Source organism: Diachasma alloeum, unplaced genomic scaffold (assembly GCF_001412515.2).
Source record: "Diachasma alloeum isolate Michigan unplaced genomic scaffold, Dall2.0 Dall_scaffold_00416, whole genome shotgun sequence".
NCBI classification, from domain to species: Eukaryota; Metazoa; Arthropoda; class Insecta; order Hymenoptera; family Braconidae; genus Diachasma; species Diachasma alloeum.
Window position 1 is genome coordinate 211,254 of NW_021680555.1, and position 17,165 is coordinate 228,418.

The 17,165-nt window shown below is 39.5% G+C and overlaps 1 protein-coding gene across 1 annotated transcript in view; it reads left to right on the forward strand.

Moving 5' to 3' along the window:
* The window catches only part of LOC107042098 (GPI transamidase component PIG-S), a 309,102-nt gene that overhangs the window by 207,535 nt on the left and 84,402 nt on the right, over positions 1 to 17,165 (forward strand). Inside the window, exons 5-6 of the mRNA XM_015262979.1 lie at positions 15,269 to 15,487; positions 15,559 to 15,747. Of these exons, the coding sequence (XP_015118465.1) occupies positions 15,269 to 15,487; positions 15,559 to 15,747 (408 nt within the window). The remainder of the gene's footprint in view (positions 1 to 15,268; positions 15,488 to 15,558; positions 15,748 to 17,165) is intronic.

Below are 17,165 nucleotides of genomic sequence, written 5' to 3' on the forward strand. Positions count from 1 at the left end.
CCGAAAATGGCAGAGTCAAAAATTACGAACCCTGAGACAAAATGTCCGGGAGAGTCTACCGACCGAACTGGTGGGCGTTCGGAAAATTACTAAGGGTTTTTGGCGCCTCCTACGGGTCGGTTCTCCTGGATTCACGGGGTTAAAAGACCGATACTACTAATTCTCCTAATTTTTCAAAACTCTAAGCAACCTGGCAATTCACGGAATAAAAGGGTTGCACTTGTTCCTCGTGACCTTCCACCGAAAATCTAAAACGTAACCATCTAACCACCGTAAAATCCGTTATAATTTGGAGCGCCGTCATTTCAGCCGGACCTAATCGATTTGCCGTAGGATTAACAATAGGGTGGCTCCCATAAGAATTATCGGATGACTCATAACTTGGCCCTTCTTCGCGATAATCCCATGGGCCCTCAAAAACGCGTAATTATGCCGGTCTTGAGATTAAACTAAATACTATGGAATTAAGACACAAGTTTAGCCACACCATGGCGTAGAAACCCCCAAACCTCATGGTCGTCACGAGGATTGGACTTCTGACCACCCCGGGGTGGAAAAGTGGAACGCTCTCTCTCGCTACCTTTTACTCACGGGTCGCCTTCCTATGTCACGGGGGGTTAGTTGTTTTTATGGCAGCATCGTGTCCTAACGAACATCCCCACATGTTCGTTACAATATGGTCTAAAAAGTCTAAATATGCGATTTTTAGATGGTATCTGTACGTATGTATGTATGCATGTATGTACGTACGTGTGTGCACTTTTTTAATTTTTTTTTTGCAATTTGCTTTATAGGAGCTTGATGAAATTTCATGAATTTTTCCATGGATACAGACGTTAATAGGCTCTATTCATCGAGACCAATTAAAGTTGAATTATTCTGAGAGTTTGTGCAAGATTGGTATTTTTTCAAAAATCGATTTTTCGATGCTCAGTCCAAGAATTGATAGCGTCTTGATTCTATCAGAATATGATGCGGATTGTATCGATCACTGTTGAGCTACAGCATATAGTTTGTGAGATTTTTTGTTAATTTTTTTCATGATAAACTGGAAAAATTAACAGTCATATCAATGAAATCATGGTTCAAACAGATTGTTTTGATGCTTTCTCGATGAAGTGCAAAGATTATGAAAACAGCACAAGTATTTATTAAGTTGCATAGTAGCAATATGAAGCTTTAGGTCATATGGAGGTCATATGCGGATCATGTATGGGTTATATGGGATCATATAAAAGTGTACGGGGTCATATGGCGGTTACATGAGGTCATTTGGGAGTTATCTGAAGTCATTTGGGGTTCATATGGTATCATATGAGGATCGTATGGGGTTATACGGAAGTCATATGGAGGTCATATGCGGCAATATGAGGGTCATATGGGGTCATATGGAGTCATATATAGGCGTTAAATGAGTCATATGAGTCATATGGTATTATGGAGTCATACAAGGGTCACATCAGCTCATACAAGAGTCATATGGGGGTCGTACGGTATTACAGGGTATCCCATAGCATGTGACCAAAGTAAATTGCGTAGAATACCGCAAGGTGGCAGTGGAGTCTAAAGTCTAATATATGGTTGAAGTGGAGACTCTCCGCAAATTTCATTCATGCTTCAGTCGCTCGGGAAATGCAGCACTAAAATGGAAAATTTAACCATCGAACAAAAATCATTCCTCATCAAATCATATTACCGAAAAGTAATATGTAAAGTAAATGGCACACACACTAGAGTGTCTGATTCGGTACTTAAACGGTAAATAAAGTGAATGAACTAACCAAAAAATTTTGCTTTCTTCTTTTGTTGAAAATTGATGCATTTTTCGACCAATTATGGGTATTTTCAGGATAATTAAGAAATTTGATCAGTACGGTACACTAGACGATAGAAGGCATGAGCATCATGGTCCTTCACGTACTGTAACCACGAATGAAGTTGTCCGCACCACTAAAGAACATTTCAAAAAATATCCAAATGATACTCTTCGAAAGGCTTCTCAAACCTTGAAAGTCTCAAAAAGTTAATTTCACCGCATCTTGAAAGTGTTTTTAAACTTCCATCCCTACAACATTTCTGTACATCAATTTTTAAGTGAGCAGGCGATGGCTCGCCGTGTGCAATTTTGCCAAGAACTTCACAATTTTCTTGAATCCAAGGAAATGAAGGCACTGAATATCATCTTCTCGGACGAAGCCCAGTTTTACTCAGGTGGCTTAGTAAATAAACAAAATTTTCACTTTTGGAGGACTAAGTCACGTCACGTTATTAAAACCAAGTCCTCACACCCGAAAAAAGTCACTGCATGTGCGGGAATTACAATAAAAGGTATTTTCCTTGAATTTATTGAGAGTCCGACAATCAGTGCTGATATTTACTGTGAGTTCTTGAAGAAGAACTTCTTTCCTTGGGCACGAAAAAATCAGTTAGTCAAGAATTTGTACTTTGCGCAAGATGGTGTCGCCCCACACAGGACTGCTGGAGTATTTGAAATACTTTTTTCCGTTTACGGCACTCGTGTGTTAGACTTAGGTTACCCTAAGTATGCCCATGGGAACATGGAATGGCCGCCTTACAGTCCGGACTCAAATCTCTGCGATTTTTGCCTATGGGGTTTTCTCAAGGACAAGTGCTATGAGAAGCATCCGACGACGGTGGGAGAGTTGCAAGACGCAGTTAGGGATGCTATCCGAGCTGTTGATAAAAACACAATACAGCGCATCTATACCAGTTCCGAACGCAGGATAGAGTTCTGTAGTATAAGTGATGGCGGACACTTGGAAGGAATTGTATTGTAATTTGCCGAATGTTCTTTGTACAATAAAAAAAGAACAATTATTTATATTTTATCGTATCCAAGTTATTTACAATTTACTTCGATCACATGCTATGGGACACCTTGTATATGAAGTGATATGCAGTCATGTAGGCTTATATAGGGTCATATGGGGCCATATAGATGTCACATGGAGCTGCATGGGGTCATATGGGTGTAACTATTCAAAACAATAAAAAATGAGAGTAATAAACTTCAAAAATAGAGAATCCATTCGGAAGCATATTGCTAATTTGTTAGCAACGTAAACTATACCCACATACAGAAAATGCGATTATCCCCTTCTTTTTGTTGCGACTGATGCATCTATATGCCATTCGATTATGATTGAATGCTAAGCAAAATCGTCTCAACCTTTTTTCGTTATCCTGATGGAAATTTCAAAATTTCCTTCTTTCTGATAAACAGAAAAATGGAAATTGGGCGGCAAGTTATTGGTTCGAGTCGTAATGGGTCACCATTAAGAAGTCAAGAAGACAAAAATTCCATCGTTTATTTTTCATAATAGGTTTATCGTTGGTTTTCTATCAAAGATTACAAGCGACTTTTTTCTCACCCAATTGAATTTGATGAACTTCCTCTTCCATTACATATAATTCGTTGAAACTCCTCGTTACAATCACTATTATCTTTGCACATCAATTTCATATCTCGAAAGGTTTCAGCAGCATTGTAAACTTTACATCTCACAGTCCCCAAATCTACAGGAATGACTGTATGGAATTTCTTCGTTCCAGCAATCGTTTGTGCAATGAAAGAGAAAGTTTATCAGATTTAATTGGGTGAGAACAAATCCCTTGTAATCTGCATAGAACACCAACGATGTACCCATGTCGAAAGATGAATAAAATCCTGGAAAATGACCTTAATTTTTATGATTCATCGAGCATTGATTAGTGGAAATCAAATTCCTGAATCTTATAACCCAGCTTATCTTATAACCTAATCTTTTAAGGGTGGATTTCTGGGGGTGCTCAGAGCTCTGGTGGCAACGGCTTTCAGCATCGTTGAGGGCTGGTGCAGGGAAACTGGGCTCTCAGTCAACCCGGCCAAGAATACTTTCCTAGTCTTCACTAGGTATTACAAGCCAGAGGCGATTCAGCCTTTAAGTCTGAACGGCTCAACAGTGAATTACACCAACAGAGTGTAAATATCTAGGAGTACTCCAAGACACCAAGCTCAGTTAAAAAGAACATCTCCATGTACAGAGAAACAAGGTGTATGTCTCAATGTGGGCATGCAGAAGAACCATTGGTAAAACCTGGGAGCTTAATCCCGGAATGCTGCCATGGCTGTATCAGATGGTATTACTGCCAAGATTGATGTACGCGGCGATTATTAGGTGGCCTAGGGCGGGAAAGATGGAAACGAGGAACCTGTTGCGGAGCTTACACGGTGCTTCCTTGAGGGCCGCGACAGGATCCATGAATACCACACCCATTGAGAAAGAATACTGATTTACTGATAGATCTGGTTACAATTGACGCTTTGGGGCAGGGGTTTATTGCTTGAAGGATGGCTACGGAGAGAGTCATTCTCTGGACCAATACGTGACAGTCTTTCAAGCTGAGGTGTTGGGCATTACCAGACATGCGCAGTACCTCCTGGAGAAGGAAATGCAAAGGATGACAATTTTTATCAGCGGCGACAGCCAGGCAGCTATGAGAGCACTGGAGAAAGCTCCTACTGATTCCCACGTGGCGTGGGAGTGCATGCAGGCACTAGCTGCATTAGGGGGAGAGTAATTCAGCTTTAGTGAAACAAGATGTGTCACTCACGTCCGAAAATTAGTTTTTGGACTATATCTCGAAATGCAAAGGAGATAGAGGGAATTTTGTGATGACCTTTTTTGTAGAGCTCCTTCTTCCCTACAGGAACGTCTATTTCAAATGGAGCTAAATCTTCCTAATTTCCCGCTCGACTACCTCGGCCAACTCCGAAATTCTCCGTGACCCATCGGGTCAACGGACACAGGTCAGCGTGACACCCAGAAGAGTCAGTCAGTTGTAGTGCAACATTGTATCAGAAATGATAGATTTTTTCGACCGTTATAGTAATAATTTCTGCGATTGCGGATACTCGCATCTGACCGACTATAGCCCAAAACCGTCGCAGAAATTAGAGTCAAGCGTTAATAGTATTCAAAATTCATTAATTTCGTTCAGTGCATCACCACAGTTTTCGAGTTTAATTTCAATTAATATCAGTGATTCAACAGTACTATTTTTCCAAACAATTATCAGTGAATGTAAGACGGTCAATAGTGACAATTATTACCAAAGGGTGTATTTAAATAATGTTAATGACGTGGTTCGATCCCACAATCAACTGTCATTTTTATAATCCGCCTAATTTTCAGTTCCAGCATTTCAATCCTCGGTGTGGACACTTCCTCCCACAAGAAAATCGATATTTTTCTCCAATCCTGAGATATTCTAAAAAAACGAATTGGCAACTGAATTTGGTGATGATTTTTCATTGAACATCTCTGAATATACGGTAGATGGAAAACTTTTTATGAGAGCTTTTTTGTAGATCTCATTCTGCTCTATAAAAATGGTACGAAAAATTCTCTATTTTCATTAGATTTCGAGATATTTTTGAAAAACTAATTTTTTGGGAGGGAAAAATTTTGTTTTTTTCTCTATTTTATCTCTGAGTTTGTGAGAGCACCAAAAATAAAAGGCTGTGGCTATTTGCACCGTACGTGTAAGACGCAGGCTTATCAAACGCCGGACAAATTTCGAAGTCCAGCATGCGTGTGAGATACAGACCTGCCGGACGCAAGCGTGCTACACGCAGGGTGAATTGAAAAGTCCACCCCGTGCACGTCAAATACAAGTGTATCATACGCAGGATGAATTCAAGAGTCCACATCGTGCGGCTCACACGCAGTCCTATCAGACGCAACGTGAATTGAAAAGTCCACACCATGCGTGTTAGAGGCAGGGGCGTCACACGCAGAACGAATTTGGAAGTCTGCAACATGCGTGTCTCTCCCATTTTTTGATGCAGGCGTTTCGCACGTAAGACAAATTTGAGAGTGAACACTGCGTCTGGCATGCACAGTATGTAATTTTGAATTCATCCTGTGGTTGACACGCCTATGTCCGACAGGTTTGCGTATGACACGCACGGTGTGGACTTATGAATTCATCCTGCGTATGACACCTCTGCGTCCAACACATCTGCGTCTGACACGCCCGTTTTGGACTCTTCAATTCATTCTGCGTGTGATACACCTGCGTCCAACACGCCTACGTCTGACACGCACGGTGTAGACTCCTGAGGTCATCCTGCGTGTGACACGCCTGCATTCGATACGGTAGCGTCTGACACGCATGATATGGACGGTTGAATTCATCTTGCGGGTAACACCCCTGCGTCTGTCGCGCCTACATCCGACACGTCCGCGTCTGACACGTACGATGTGGACTGTTGAATTCATCCTGTGTGTGACACACCTGCGTCCGACAGCCTGCATCAGACACGCACGGTGCAAATAGCAACGGCCAAAATAAAAATGGATTTTTATTAGGAAATTTTTTCAACTTTCCGACGAAAACAACAAAAAAATGAAAAACGGTGGCAACTAACCCCAAATGACCGTTTGAAACTGTCTTTTCGAGTTTTTCATGCCAAAATACATTGATACATGAAAAATAATATTTTTTTCGAAGTGCTGGAAAAATTTCCAACAAAATTTTCAATATCTCCGCCAATAATTAATTTGAAGAACTTCGTTTGCGCTCATTTTTCTCATTTTACATTATATTTTTCGATACAAAATAGAGAAAAACTTTTTAAATTTTGAGGCAACTTTTTGTACACAGAATTGGCGAATTCGCGCATATACATTTAGATATTCCACATGAGGCAAATATTCATATTCTCTGTTGATTGACTTGGGATTCTGATGCTTAAAACCTTAATTCGGAGCGTTATTGCGGACCCCCATTTTAAAACCTTATTTTTACCTTCATTTCTGACTACTATTGCTGGCCCGAATCAATAAATCTTATTCTTCACCCTCGAGACTCAATTTGGACTCGTCATTTTGACCCTAATTTCTGACCTGCGAGATTGGTATTTCTGACCCTTATTTCTGCCGTTTATTTCTATTCCTTGTTTTTTACTCTCATCTCTGACGCTCGTAATCCTTAGGTTTGACCCTTTTTGGGAGCCTTGTGACGCATATTTGTGAAATTTATTCCTGAACCTAGTTTTTTATCTTCATTTCTGATCTTCGTGACCTTCTTTTTAACGCTCATCCTAACCCTCGTGACCCTTATTTCTGACGTTTGTTTCTGATTCTTATTTTCGGCCGTCATTTCTGACCCTTATGACGCTAAGTTTCAACTCTTATTTCTGGCTTTAATTTTTGACAACCACTCTTGACCTTAGTGACCTTGATTTCGGACCTTCATCCCTAACCCTTGATTTTGACCCTTATTTAGGTTACCGTTGGAATCTCGATGAGTCATTTCCCGCCGGACTTGGACAAGTCACTGTTGTTGACACCTTATAAGGTACAAATGAGTTACAAACGGGTTGAGATAGATAAGTTAGTGATCGGTGGTAAACTTATCCATGACCAATAATAACCGTCCTTACTAGTCTTGTTACAGGTAGAGCCTACAGGTTATACGTGAGGTACAACCTATGAGTCAGTAACCCGCAACAAAGTCATAAATTCCAAATGCGCATTGGGGGCTCCCGACGAAATTTCTGTTCGGGTATGAGGGTCAAAAGCAAGGGTTAAGAGTCGCAGAAATCTGTGGTAAAACTAAGGGTCACGAGGGTCAGCAATGAAAATTTGAAACAAGAGTCAGATATGAGAGTCAGAAGTAAGGGTCAGGAATGAGCCTCAGGAATAAGGATAAAGAGTAAGGATCACAACCGACCATCGTAAAGAAGGCTCAAAAGTAAATGTCGGAAATAGCGGGTGAAAAATGAAGATAAGGCTAACTCTCATGACCCTTAATTTGGACTCTTATATAATTCTGATTTTTTGCTTCCGAATGGAAGCTTTCTCATCGTCCACTTTGACGATCTTCTAATTTCACTTAGGAAAGATGTAGAATGTCAGGAAATGTAAAGATATTATGTTTTTAGGGAATGTGTGTACAGTCGAGCACTAAAGTTCGTAAACAGAATACATAGAATGCAAGTTCAGGCTGTTCACGAACTTTAGTGCTTGACTGTATATGCCAATACGTACGTGCGGATTTTGAGGAATTGTTTTATACACCCTAAAAAAACAAAAACAAATGGTTTTGTAAGAAATTGGGCCACGAAAAAGTTCTATCCGGTTTTTACTTACAAGTAGAAATTCTTGAAAAATTCAAAGAAGAAAAAAAGAAAGTCACGTGAGGAATGTCAAATGAATGGTCATAGTGCACAGTTAGATTTCTGTGAGAAAAATAGTTTTTAAATCCAGTAAGCATTTTAAAAAACTCACTATGAAATAAAAAATTAGTAGAAGGAAGACCAACGTCCTTCGCCCGAATCAGAAGATGGAGGATTAGATTAATAATAGACAATAGTGAGTTCAAAAACTCTGTGCCAAGAACGTTGGTACTCTTTCTACTAATTTTTGATTTCATAGAGAATTTGTTTACAATCCTTATTCCATTTGACTAGTTTTCATCCTTGTTTCTGACCTCTATTTTTCACCCCTATTTTTGTTCTTATTTCGGACTCTCACACCTAAACATCGTTTTTACTCTTATTTCTGATCCTTTGTTCTGACTCATTTAATTTCGTCATTTCTAATTGTAATGTCTGACTCTTGCGACCTTCAGTGTCGATTCTTACGTATATTCAATCCTTATATCATTTTCCCATACATAAGACCTTCTGTATAAAAACCTCTGCCATCAATCAAATCCCGATTTAACGAACCTACACCCCATATATGACTCCTCTGTCCTTATATGGAAGCCCTTCCTCCCCGATATATAAGACCCTCGATCGAAAACACCTTCCCGTTAATAAAATCCCACATGTATGAACCATTTCCATATGCAATCCACGTAGTGTTTCCCGATATCCAAAAAAATATCGATACTCAGTGTCGCATCGAAGCAGATTGCTTGCTATCGATACCGCAAAGTATCGCCTTGGGAAATATCGATACTCGTAATATCGATCTTTTTAAAAATTCTGGATGACAATGGCAAATAAAAAAAAATTAAAGTTGAAGAATGTTGCGTTAGAAGACCTTAAACATTCAGATTCATTCACGTGAAGATATTCCAGTATTGTTTACAATTTGGTACAGACCATTCTATAGATTCCGTCACTTCCAATCATTAAATTTGTCAATTAAATTGCGCGAGGAAAAATTGAGATAAGTTATGAATATTCAGTATCATTCACATTACAGTTTGCACAGAATTATTATTTTGTTCATTCGAGGGTGGAACGTCACGAGAGTCACTAGGGAATGTTCAAATTTCACGAGGGTCAAACTCTACGAAAGCCACAAGGGAACGATCAAATTTCACGGAAGTGAAGCGTCACGAGGGTCAAAAGGATATGGTCAAATTTCACAGTAGTGAAACGTCACGAGGGCCATAGGGAGACAATTAAATTTCACGAGTCAACCGACACGAGGGTCACATGGGGATGGTCAAGTTTTACGATGGTCTTAAGGGGATGGTCAAATTTCACGAAAGTGAAACGTCACGAGTCAAAAGAAGATGGTCAAATTTCACGAGAGTCAAATAGCACAAGAGTCACAAGGGGATGGTCAAACTTCATATGAGTCAAACGTCATGAGGGTCACAAGAGTATGGTCGAATTTCATAAGTGTCAAACGTCCCGAGGGTCTCACGGCGATGGTCAATTTTCACAGGACGGAAATGGCACGAGGATCACAAAGAAACGATCAAATTCCACGAGAGTGACCCAATACAAGGGTCACAAGAAGGTGGTCAAATTTCACGAGGGTTAAACAGCAAGAGGGTCGCAAGAAGACGGTTCAATTTCACGAGAGTCAACCGACACAAGAGTCATAAGGGGATGGTCCAATTTCACAAGGGTCAAACGTCACGAGGGTCACAAGGGTTCAAATTTCACCGGAGTGAAACGCCACGAGATTGACTAGGGGTTGGTTAGATTTCACGAGTACGAAACTTCCCAAGGGTCACGAGGGGATCGTCAAATGTTCAAGAGGATCAAACCTCACGAGAGTCACAAAGAAATAAGGGACATTCCATGTCAACTTAGCCACATAGGATTTTTTTTTGTCTGGGAAAAATCATTGAGTAGGTGCATTTTGAACTACTACATATAGCCAGTGATCATGCAAAATTCCATTGCCCTGCCACTTTTTGTTTCTGAGATAATCATTACGAAACTTGAAATTTTCAAAAAATCATTACTTCTGAATGGAGCATCCGATTTTGATAATTAAAAAAAGAAAATTTTCTTTTTTTTCCATACTTGAAAATAAAAAATACTTCAGAGCCGTCAAGAAGATCCTAGACCGGTTTTTCGAGAATTTTTTGCGTTTTCATTTTTTTTGCACTCTACGGCCGCTTGATATTCGATCGAAATATTTTTTTTATGATAGAGGATGTCCTTATATGATATGAAAAAAATACGCCATAATGGAAGAGCGAAGCAATGCACCGGAAAAAATTTTTTTTTTTAGAAATTTTTGGGTTTTTCAGTTTTTAGGGGAGATCCATCGTTTTTTTTTCAAAGAAATCAGTCTGTCAACTATTATTCTTTGTTCGTATATGATGGCAAAAGAGTACGCCAACATGTAAGAGGGAAAGAATGCTCCGAAAAAAATTAGTCTTCGAAATTTTTACGTTTGTCTGACGTTTAGGAGAGTTGCATTATTATTACTGAAAGAGGGGTTTGTCAATAGACATTTTCTGTTCTGCTGGATAGAATAGACTATTGATACGGCTATAAATCTTTTCTCAACAACACACTGTGCCTTCCACTAACGAAAAAGTATGGGAAAAAAACAATTTTTATTCTTCTATAACGACAACATTTTATATTTTCACATTTTTACAATACAGAGAAATTCTCCACTCTCTTCGACGACAAGTTCCAACATGCACTGATGAATTATTTACATCACGATAACTGTCTTCTGCGGGTTTTCGTTTAATTAATTAATTTGTTATCTTTTATTATTTAATTTATTTATTATTTAATTAATTATCGGTTAATTAAAAATTGCTCTCTCGGTATCGGAATAAAACAATGGTGTTTTTGAATGGCTGGAATAGCTTTGGCACTATCAAATCTCTCTCTCAACTCAGTGTTGATATTCTCGTGTTCTGCCTTGGTGAAAAAAAAACATCCATTTCTTCAAAATTCTCTTTTGACCATCGAAACAAAGCATCTGGCGTGAGGATTGGTTCACCATAAACGATTTGCAAGCTCTTACGTCTCGCTTCTCTCTTAAAGACAGCTCCACTCCGTCACAAGCACCTTTGCCATGCGCGGTTGCATGAAAATGGGCTTCCGCATCTATGCCAAAATCAGTCTTGTGATGCAAGAGATTCGTGCTCTGAAAACGATTCTTGTAATGTTGTGCAGCTCCATCGATGACATAGATAATTTTCTCCACGCTTTCATAGTTGTCTTTCACATGTTGTATTAAAATCTTCTGTATCAAATAAACAGTGGCAGTATCGTGAGTCGTACTGTCCGACAAAACGACTAAACTCGATGTTGGATTTCATTTTTTTCGCGATAGTAGTAAACAACGGAAGGATATTGTAGTGGAAGGATTGAGCAGCATCTTGAGCCACAAAAGCGTAATTTTCCGAAAAATCACAATTTACTAGTACTTCTCCATTATCCAAATTCTCTTTTCGCTGTTTGACAAAAGCCGATTGTTCTTTAGCGTTGAAGTGATGTGGCTTCAATACTATCAATCGTTCCATTAGAAGATCAATGAATTCATCCATCGGAAGGGTCTGTGTCTGCAAGGTACACCTGTCAGTACTTTGCCACATGCGAAATTCGACCATTTCCACGACAGAATCAGAGAGAAGTTTCTTCAGTTCACATGATAATGATTTCACTCCAGGACAATCGTTACATTCATCCAGATGACAGGCCGGGGTTGGATTTGTACACATCAATTTTGCTAGACAATCTTTGTAATCTCTGAGTGGACAGGGGGAATCTTGAATTAGAGTCGCAATATTAATTGCCTCTAGCATCAATTTGCAATTTTGATAATACGTACGAACACATACCACGTGAGTGCCATTTGCTCTCGCCACTACACATTGTTTAGGTCTCAGCTCGGCAAACTTACTGAAACCGACCTTAGCATCTTCATTCGCATGTTTGTACTTCCGATGAAGGACTTTTAGATTTTCGAGTATCATTCGCTTTTGCTCTACTTTCTTCTCTCCGTTGATCTTGATGGATATTTTATCTTTCATTCCTGGCATGACGCGACTGTGCTCTAGGTAAAAATTGTGTAACTTCTCAACGGTTGTGCTGGGTAGTGAATGACCTGCTTTCGCAGTTGGTGAAGCAAACACTCCTTTAATTTTTCTCAATCTTTTCGATCCATGGAAGAACTGTCGAATTCAGCTTCATCGTCTGGTTCGTCGTCGATTGATATGCCGGAATCATCGAGATGGAAAGATCGACCTGATCTCAGATAACTGTTCATCACATCCAGACTTGCGTCACATGTTTCGGCTTGGAGCATTGATATATCGGGTGGAGTTTCCGAACGCTGAAGATGTGTAGCATTAAGTTTAACCGTGGGGACAGATGGAGGAATGACATAAGTTGGAGCTCTCGTTCGGCATTGAGCACAGATTTTCGCAGACAATGGTAGAAAAGGAAATTTCTCGTGTGGTGTCAAGGAAATCGGACGTAAATTATAACCGACGTGTCCCTTCTCACCAGGAGCCCGCATTGGATTCGCACATCTATCACTCCGCGGCATTCTATGAAATCCGAAGATATAAATTCCGAGAATAAAGATCATTTCTATATAATCAACTTAAAAATTCCGTACCTTGTTGTAAGAATAGAATAAGATAGGAGCTCGGTAATCCATCCACACAGAATCGTATGGTGATAAAAAATCAATCGAGAAATTGAGGTTTTTTTCTAGAATTAAAGTCTTGGAACCGACTGATGATGATAAATCAATTAATTGATTCCGTTTGTTCCTTCCTCTCATTTGGTTGATCATACAGCAAACTTCCGATGATGATAATGTTCAATTCAACCATCTACCCTTCCAGTAAAAATTTTTACGAAAAATTTTTTTTTCGCCGCACTCTTTCTCCGTTACATGATGGTATAGTCTTATGTCATCATATATGAACCAAGAATAATGGTTTACAGACTCATTTCTTTCAAAAAAAACCGATGGATCTCCCCTAAAAACTGAAAAACCTAAAACTTTCGAAAAAAAAAAATTTCCTGTGCATTGCTTCGCTCTTCCATTATGGCGTATTTTTTTCATATCATATAAGAACATCCTCTATCATAAAAAAAAATATTTCGATCGAATATCGAACGGCCCTAGAGTGAAAAAAAAAATGAAAACGCGAAAAATTCTCGAAAAACCGGTCTAGGAGCTTCTTAACGGCTCTGAAGTATTTTTTATTTTAAATTACGAGAAAAAACGAAAATTGTCTTTTTTTATTGATCAAAATCGGATGCTCCATTCAGAAGTGATGATTTTTTGAAAATTTCAAGTTTCATAATGATTATCTCAGAAACAAAAAGTGGCAGGGCAATGAAATTTTGCATGATCACTGTCTATATGTAGTAGTTCAAAATGCACCTACTCAATGATTTTTTCCGGACAAAAAAAAATCTGGTGTGGCTGAGTTGACATGGAATGTCCCATAAGGAAATGTTATGACGTTTGAATGTTCCAAATACGATGCTTTAACGATCTTTGAGGATCACATGGAACAATCTCAAACTCTTTGTAGGAAGGATAATGGTGCTCATTATTGAAGTTCATTGAATTTTTCACGGAATCATTGCGGGCCCTGAAAAGTTTAAAAATTGGCGATCCCCCTGTGACTTTCGTACTGTGTGACTCGTAAAATTTGGAGGTCTCCTTGTGACCCTCCCACGTTTGACCCTTGTGAAAATTGACCGTCCCCTTGTGACCCTCGTGAAAATTTGACCTTCGGGGAATTTGACCATCCCCTTATGACCCTTGTGAAATTTGACTATCTCGTTGTGACCCTCGTGAAATTTGACAATCCCCTTGTGACCCTCATGCTGTTTAACCCCCGTGAAATTTGAGCGTCCCCTTGTCTCGCTCGTCGAGTTTGACGGTTGTGAAACTTGTCTCCATGTGACCCTTGTGACTTTTGACACTTGTGAAATTTGATCATCCCCTTGTGACCCCCGTGACCTTTGACTTTCGTGAAATTTAGCCATTCCCTTATGACCCTCGTGACGTTTGACTCTCGTGAAATTTGACTATCCCCTTGTGACCCTCGTGCTGTTTGACCCTCGGGAAATTTAATCGTCCCACTCGTCACGTTTGACCCTTGTGAAACTTGATCATCCCCTTGTGACTGTTGTGACTTTTGATCCTGGTGAAACTTGATCGTCTCAATGTGACCCTTGTGACTTTTGACCCTTGTGAAACTTGATCATCCCCTTGTGACTGTTGCGACTTTTGATCCTTGTGAAACTTGATCGTCTCAATGTGACCCTTGTGACTTTTGACCCTCGTGAAATTTGATCATCTCCTTGTGACTGTTGTGACTTTTTATCCTTGTGAAACTTGATCGTCTCAATGTGACCCTTGTGACGTTCGACCCTCGTGACATTTGACCCCCTTGAAATTTGACCATTCCCTTGTGATCCTTTTGTCCCTTCTGATATTTTGACCCCGATGAATTATCTTATTCTTGTGACCTCCCTGGTCTTTAAATCCGTTGTGAATATTTTTACATTAATTTTTTTTTTCATTACTTGTCCGTGAGAAAATATCGATCCCATCTCAGAAATATCGATACACCCAATATTGCGACGTGCAAATATCGATACAAAATATCGAATATCGGAACACAAAATATCGATATAAGTGAGTATCGATACTGGATCGGGAAACACTAAATCCATGCACGTATAACTCCTTAGAATATCCTTAAATCAAACCAGAAAATCGACTTGAATAAACCCGAAAAATCTACTTGAATCTAGTCGAAGAATCGACTTGAATCAATACTTTGTTTTGAGTGATATATGTGATGTCTCATAGAGCTTTAACTTCATTAGTAGCAGTATAGTAAAATTATTTAAAATTAATCTGCGATGTGGTCACGGTTTTTGGTACTACCATTTGCTGTATTTTTATTCTATTCTATTAATTATTTTTATCAATATGTTTGTTTGTAAGGAATAGGAAATAAGAGCACATAATTTCGATTATTCTGTTTTTTTAAACAGGTGGTTTGAAATTGGCCCAAATAATGTCTCAATGGCTTTTGAAAGACAAATCTCTAGCAGTAACGCGAAATGCGTTGACCGATCCAACGAAATACCGTTTGGATGACGAGAATCATCGGAGATTTCCAGCTAGCCCAACTTATGATGTTCTTCTCACCGTCATAAACCCAGAGCCTGAGAAACTGAATGTCAACTGGGATCTTCCTGCAATTGTAGAAGGTTTTAACGATTTTTGATCATTGCAAATAATTCTCCGCTTCACCTAAAGAAAAAATTTTCATTTTCCTTAGATTACTTGGAGCTTTTTTTGGATCACGTAGCTGCAGTAGCTAATTTTTCAGTCAAATCTCAATGGCTGTACTTGATGCCACTTGACGTCAGACCGAGACAAGTACCTGACAGCAGTCATTTGGGTCGACATTATGCCTTATCAGAAGATGTCCTACCTCAATTAATAACTCCATTAGAAAAAAAAATCGGTAAATTATTTTGATTCTTCTTCTTTTTCTCCTTCTTCATAGGAGATACCAAGGTGAAATTTGGAATTCTTCGATTGATGAGAATAACGATTGCGCGAATCATAATATATAATTGTTATGGTCCAGGTTCGGTTAATTGTGTTATTGATGAGTATTTGGACATATGTATTGTCACCGTGACACGTGGCGGCGTAACTGGATTATGCTGGATTAAGTAACGAAATATAAACAATCAATGCATTATTTAAGAGGCTTTTTGAGTCTGCACAGATCAGATGTGAATTGGACTCCGACGCGTACAAAAGTCGTAAACTCTTAGTAATCAGTCCGATGACACAGTTACTATAATCAAGTAATAAATTCTCATATTCAATGTCGATAAACCATTGGTGGGATTTATCCCTTCAAGCCTAGAATATACTATAATTATAAGTACCTCCCATGGTGGGTAAAACATTTGATGGTAGGGTTGTTCCGCTACAACGATCAAAGCGATTGAATTTTCAAGTCGACGTACTGAGTGATATTCGCATTAAATTCTCAAATCTATGTACCGAGCGACGTTTCCATTTGAACCAAGTCGCCGTAGGGGACGACGTTGCCTTTTTGGGTGTGACTGACCGACGGTGAAATGGTCAGGGAGCACGCGTCACCAAATAGTTGAGCGATCCAGGAACTAATCGTTCGTACTACAGCGGATTGCAGGTTGTCAGTGGCTGAACTTAATAGGTCTATTGAATACCTGGGTTGTTTGGAGAAGTAGGTAGTATATAAGCCTACTCGGAAGAGTAGATATTGTACAAGCTACTCGCAGAAAAGTAGAAGAGTAACTATTGTTCGATCGGCATAAGCTAATTAATTCTGGCAGTGGATCTGGACGCGTAAATACAAATAATTTTCCTTTGTGAAGGTCACACTCGCTTGATTCAGTGGTGCTCGGAGCCGGAGAGGAACCTGCGGAAGTATTGTAAGAAGTTACCTTCAGTGCAACGCAGAATTTGACAGATCAAGATTGGTCTGGTGAAAGTATACCACGAGTGCGACAACAGTGGATGGCTGATGCACTTGGTGATTTTAGATATAATCTACGGAGATATTATTCATTCAATTCGGATGATAGTCTGTCTGATGTGGATATGAATTCACTTCACGAATTATGAAATGCCGTCAGTGCAGAGGTAGAACGTATGCGGAGAGAATTCGAAAGTCGGCACGGAGGTAATGATCTAGGCAAGCATTTGGGAGATGTGGATGGATTAGCAAACAACGTCTCACCTGAGCGACCAATGAGACGTCACGCTAGTCAGGTGAGGAAGGACCATGAGGATTTGATATCACTGGCTTCCGGAAGGATGCCACGTTTGGTTTCAGCGTTCCGCCGACGTTTCGTTTCATTCGAACATTCATCAAACATTGCA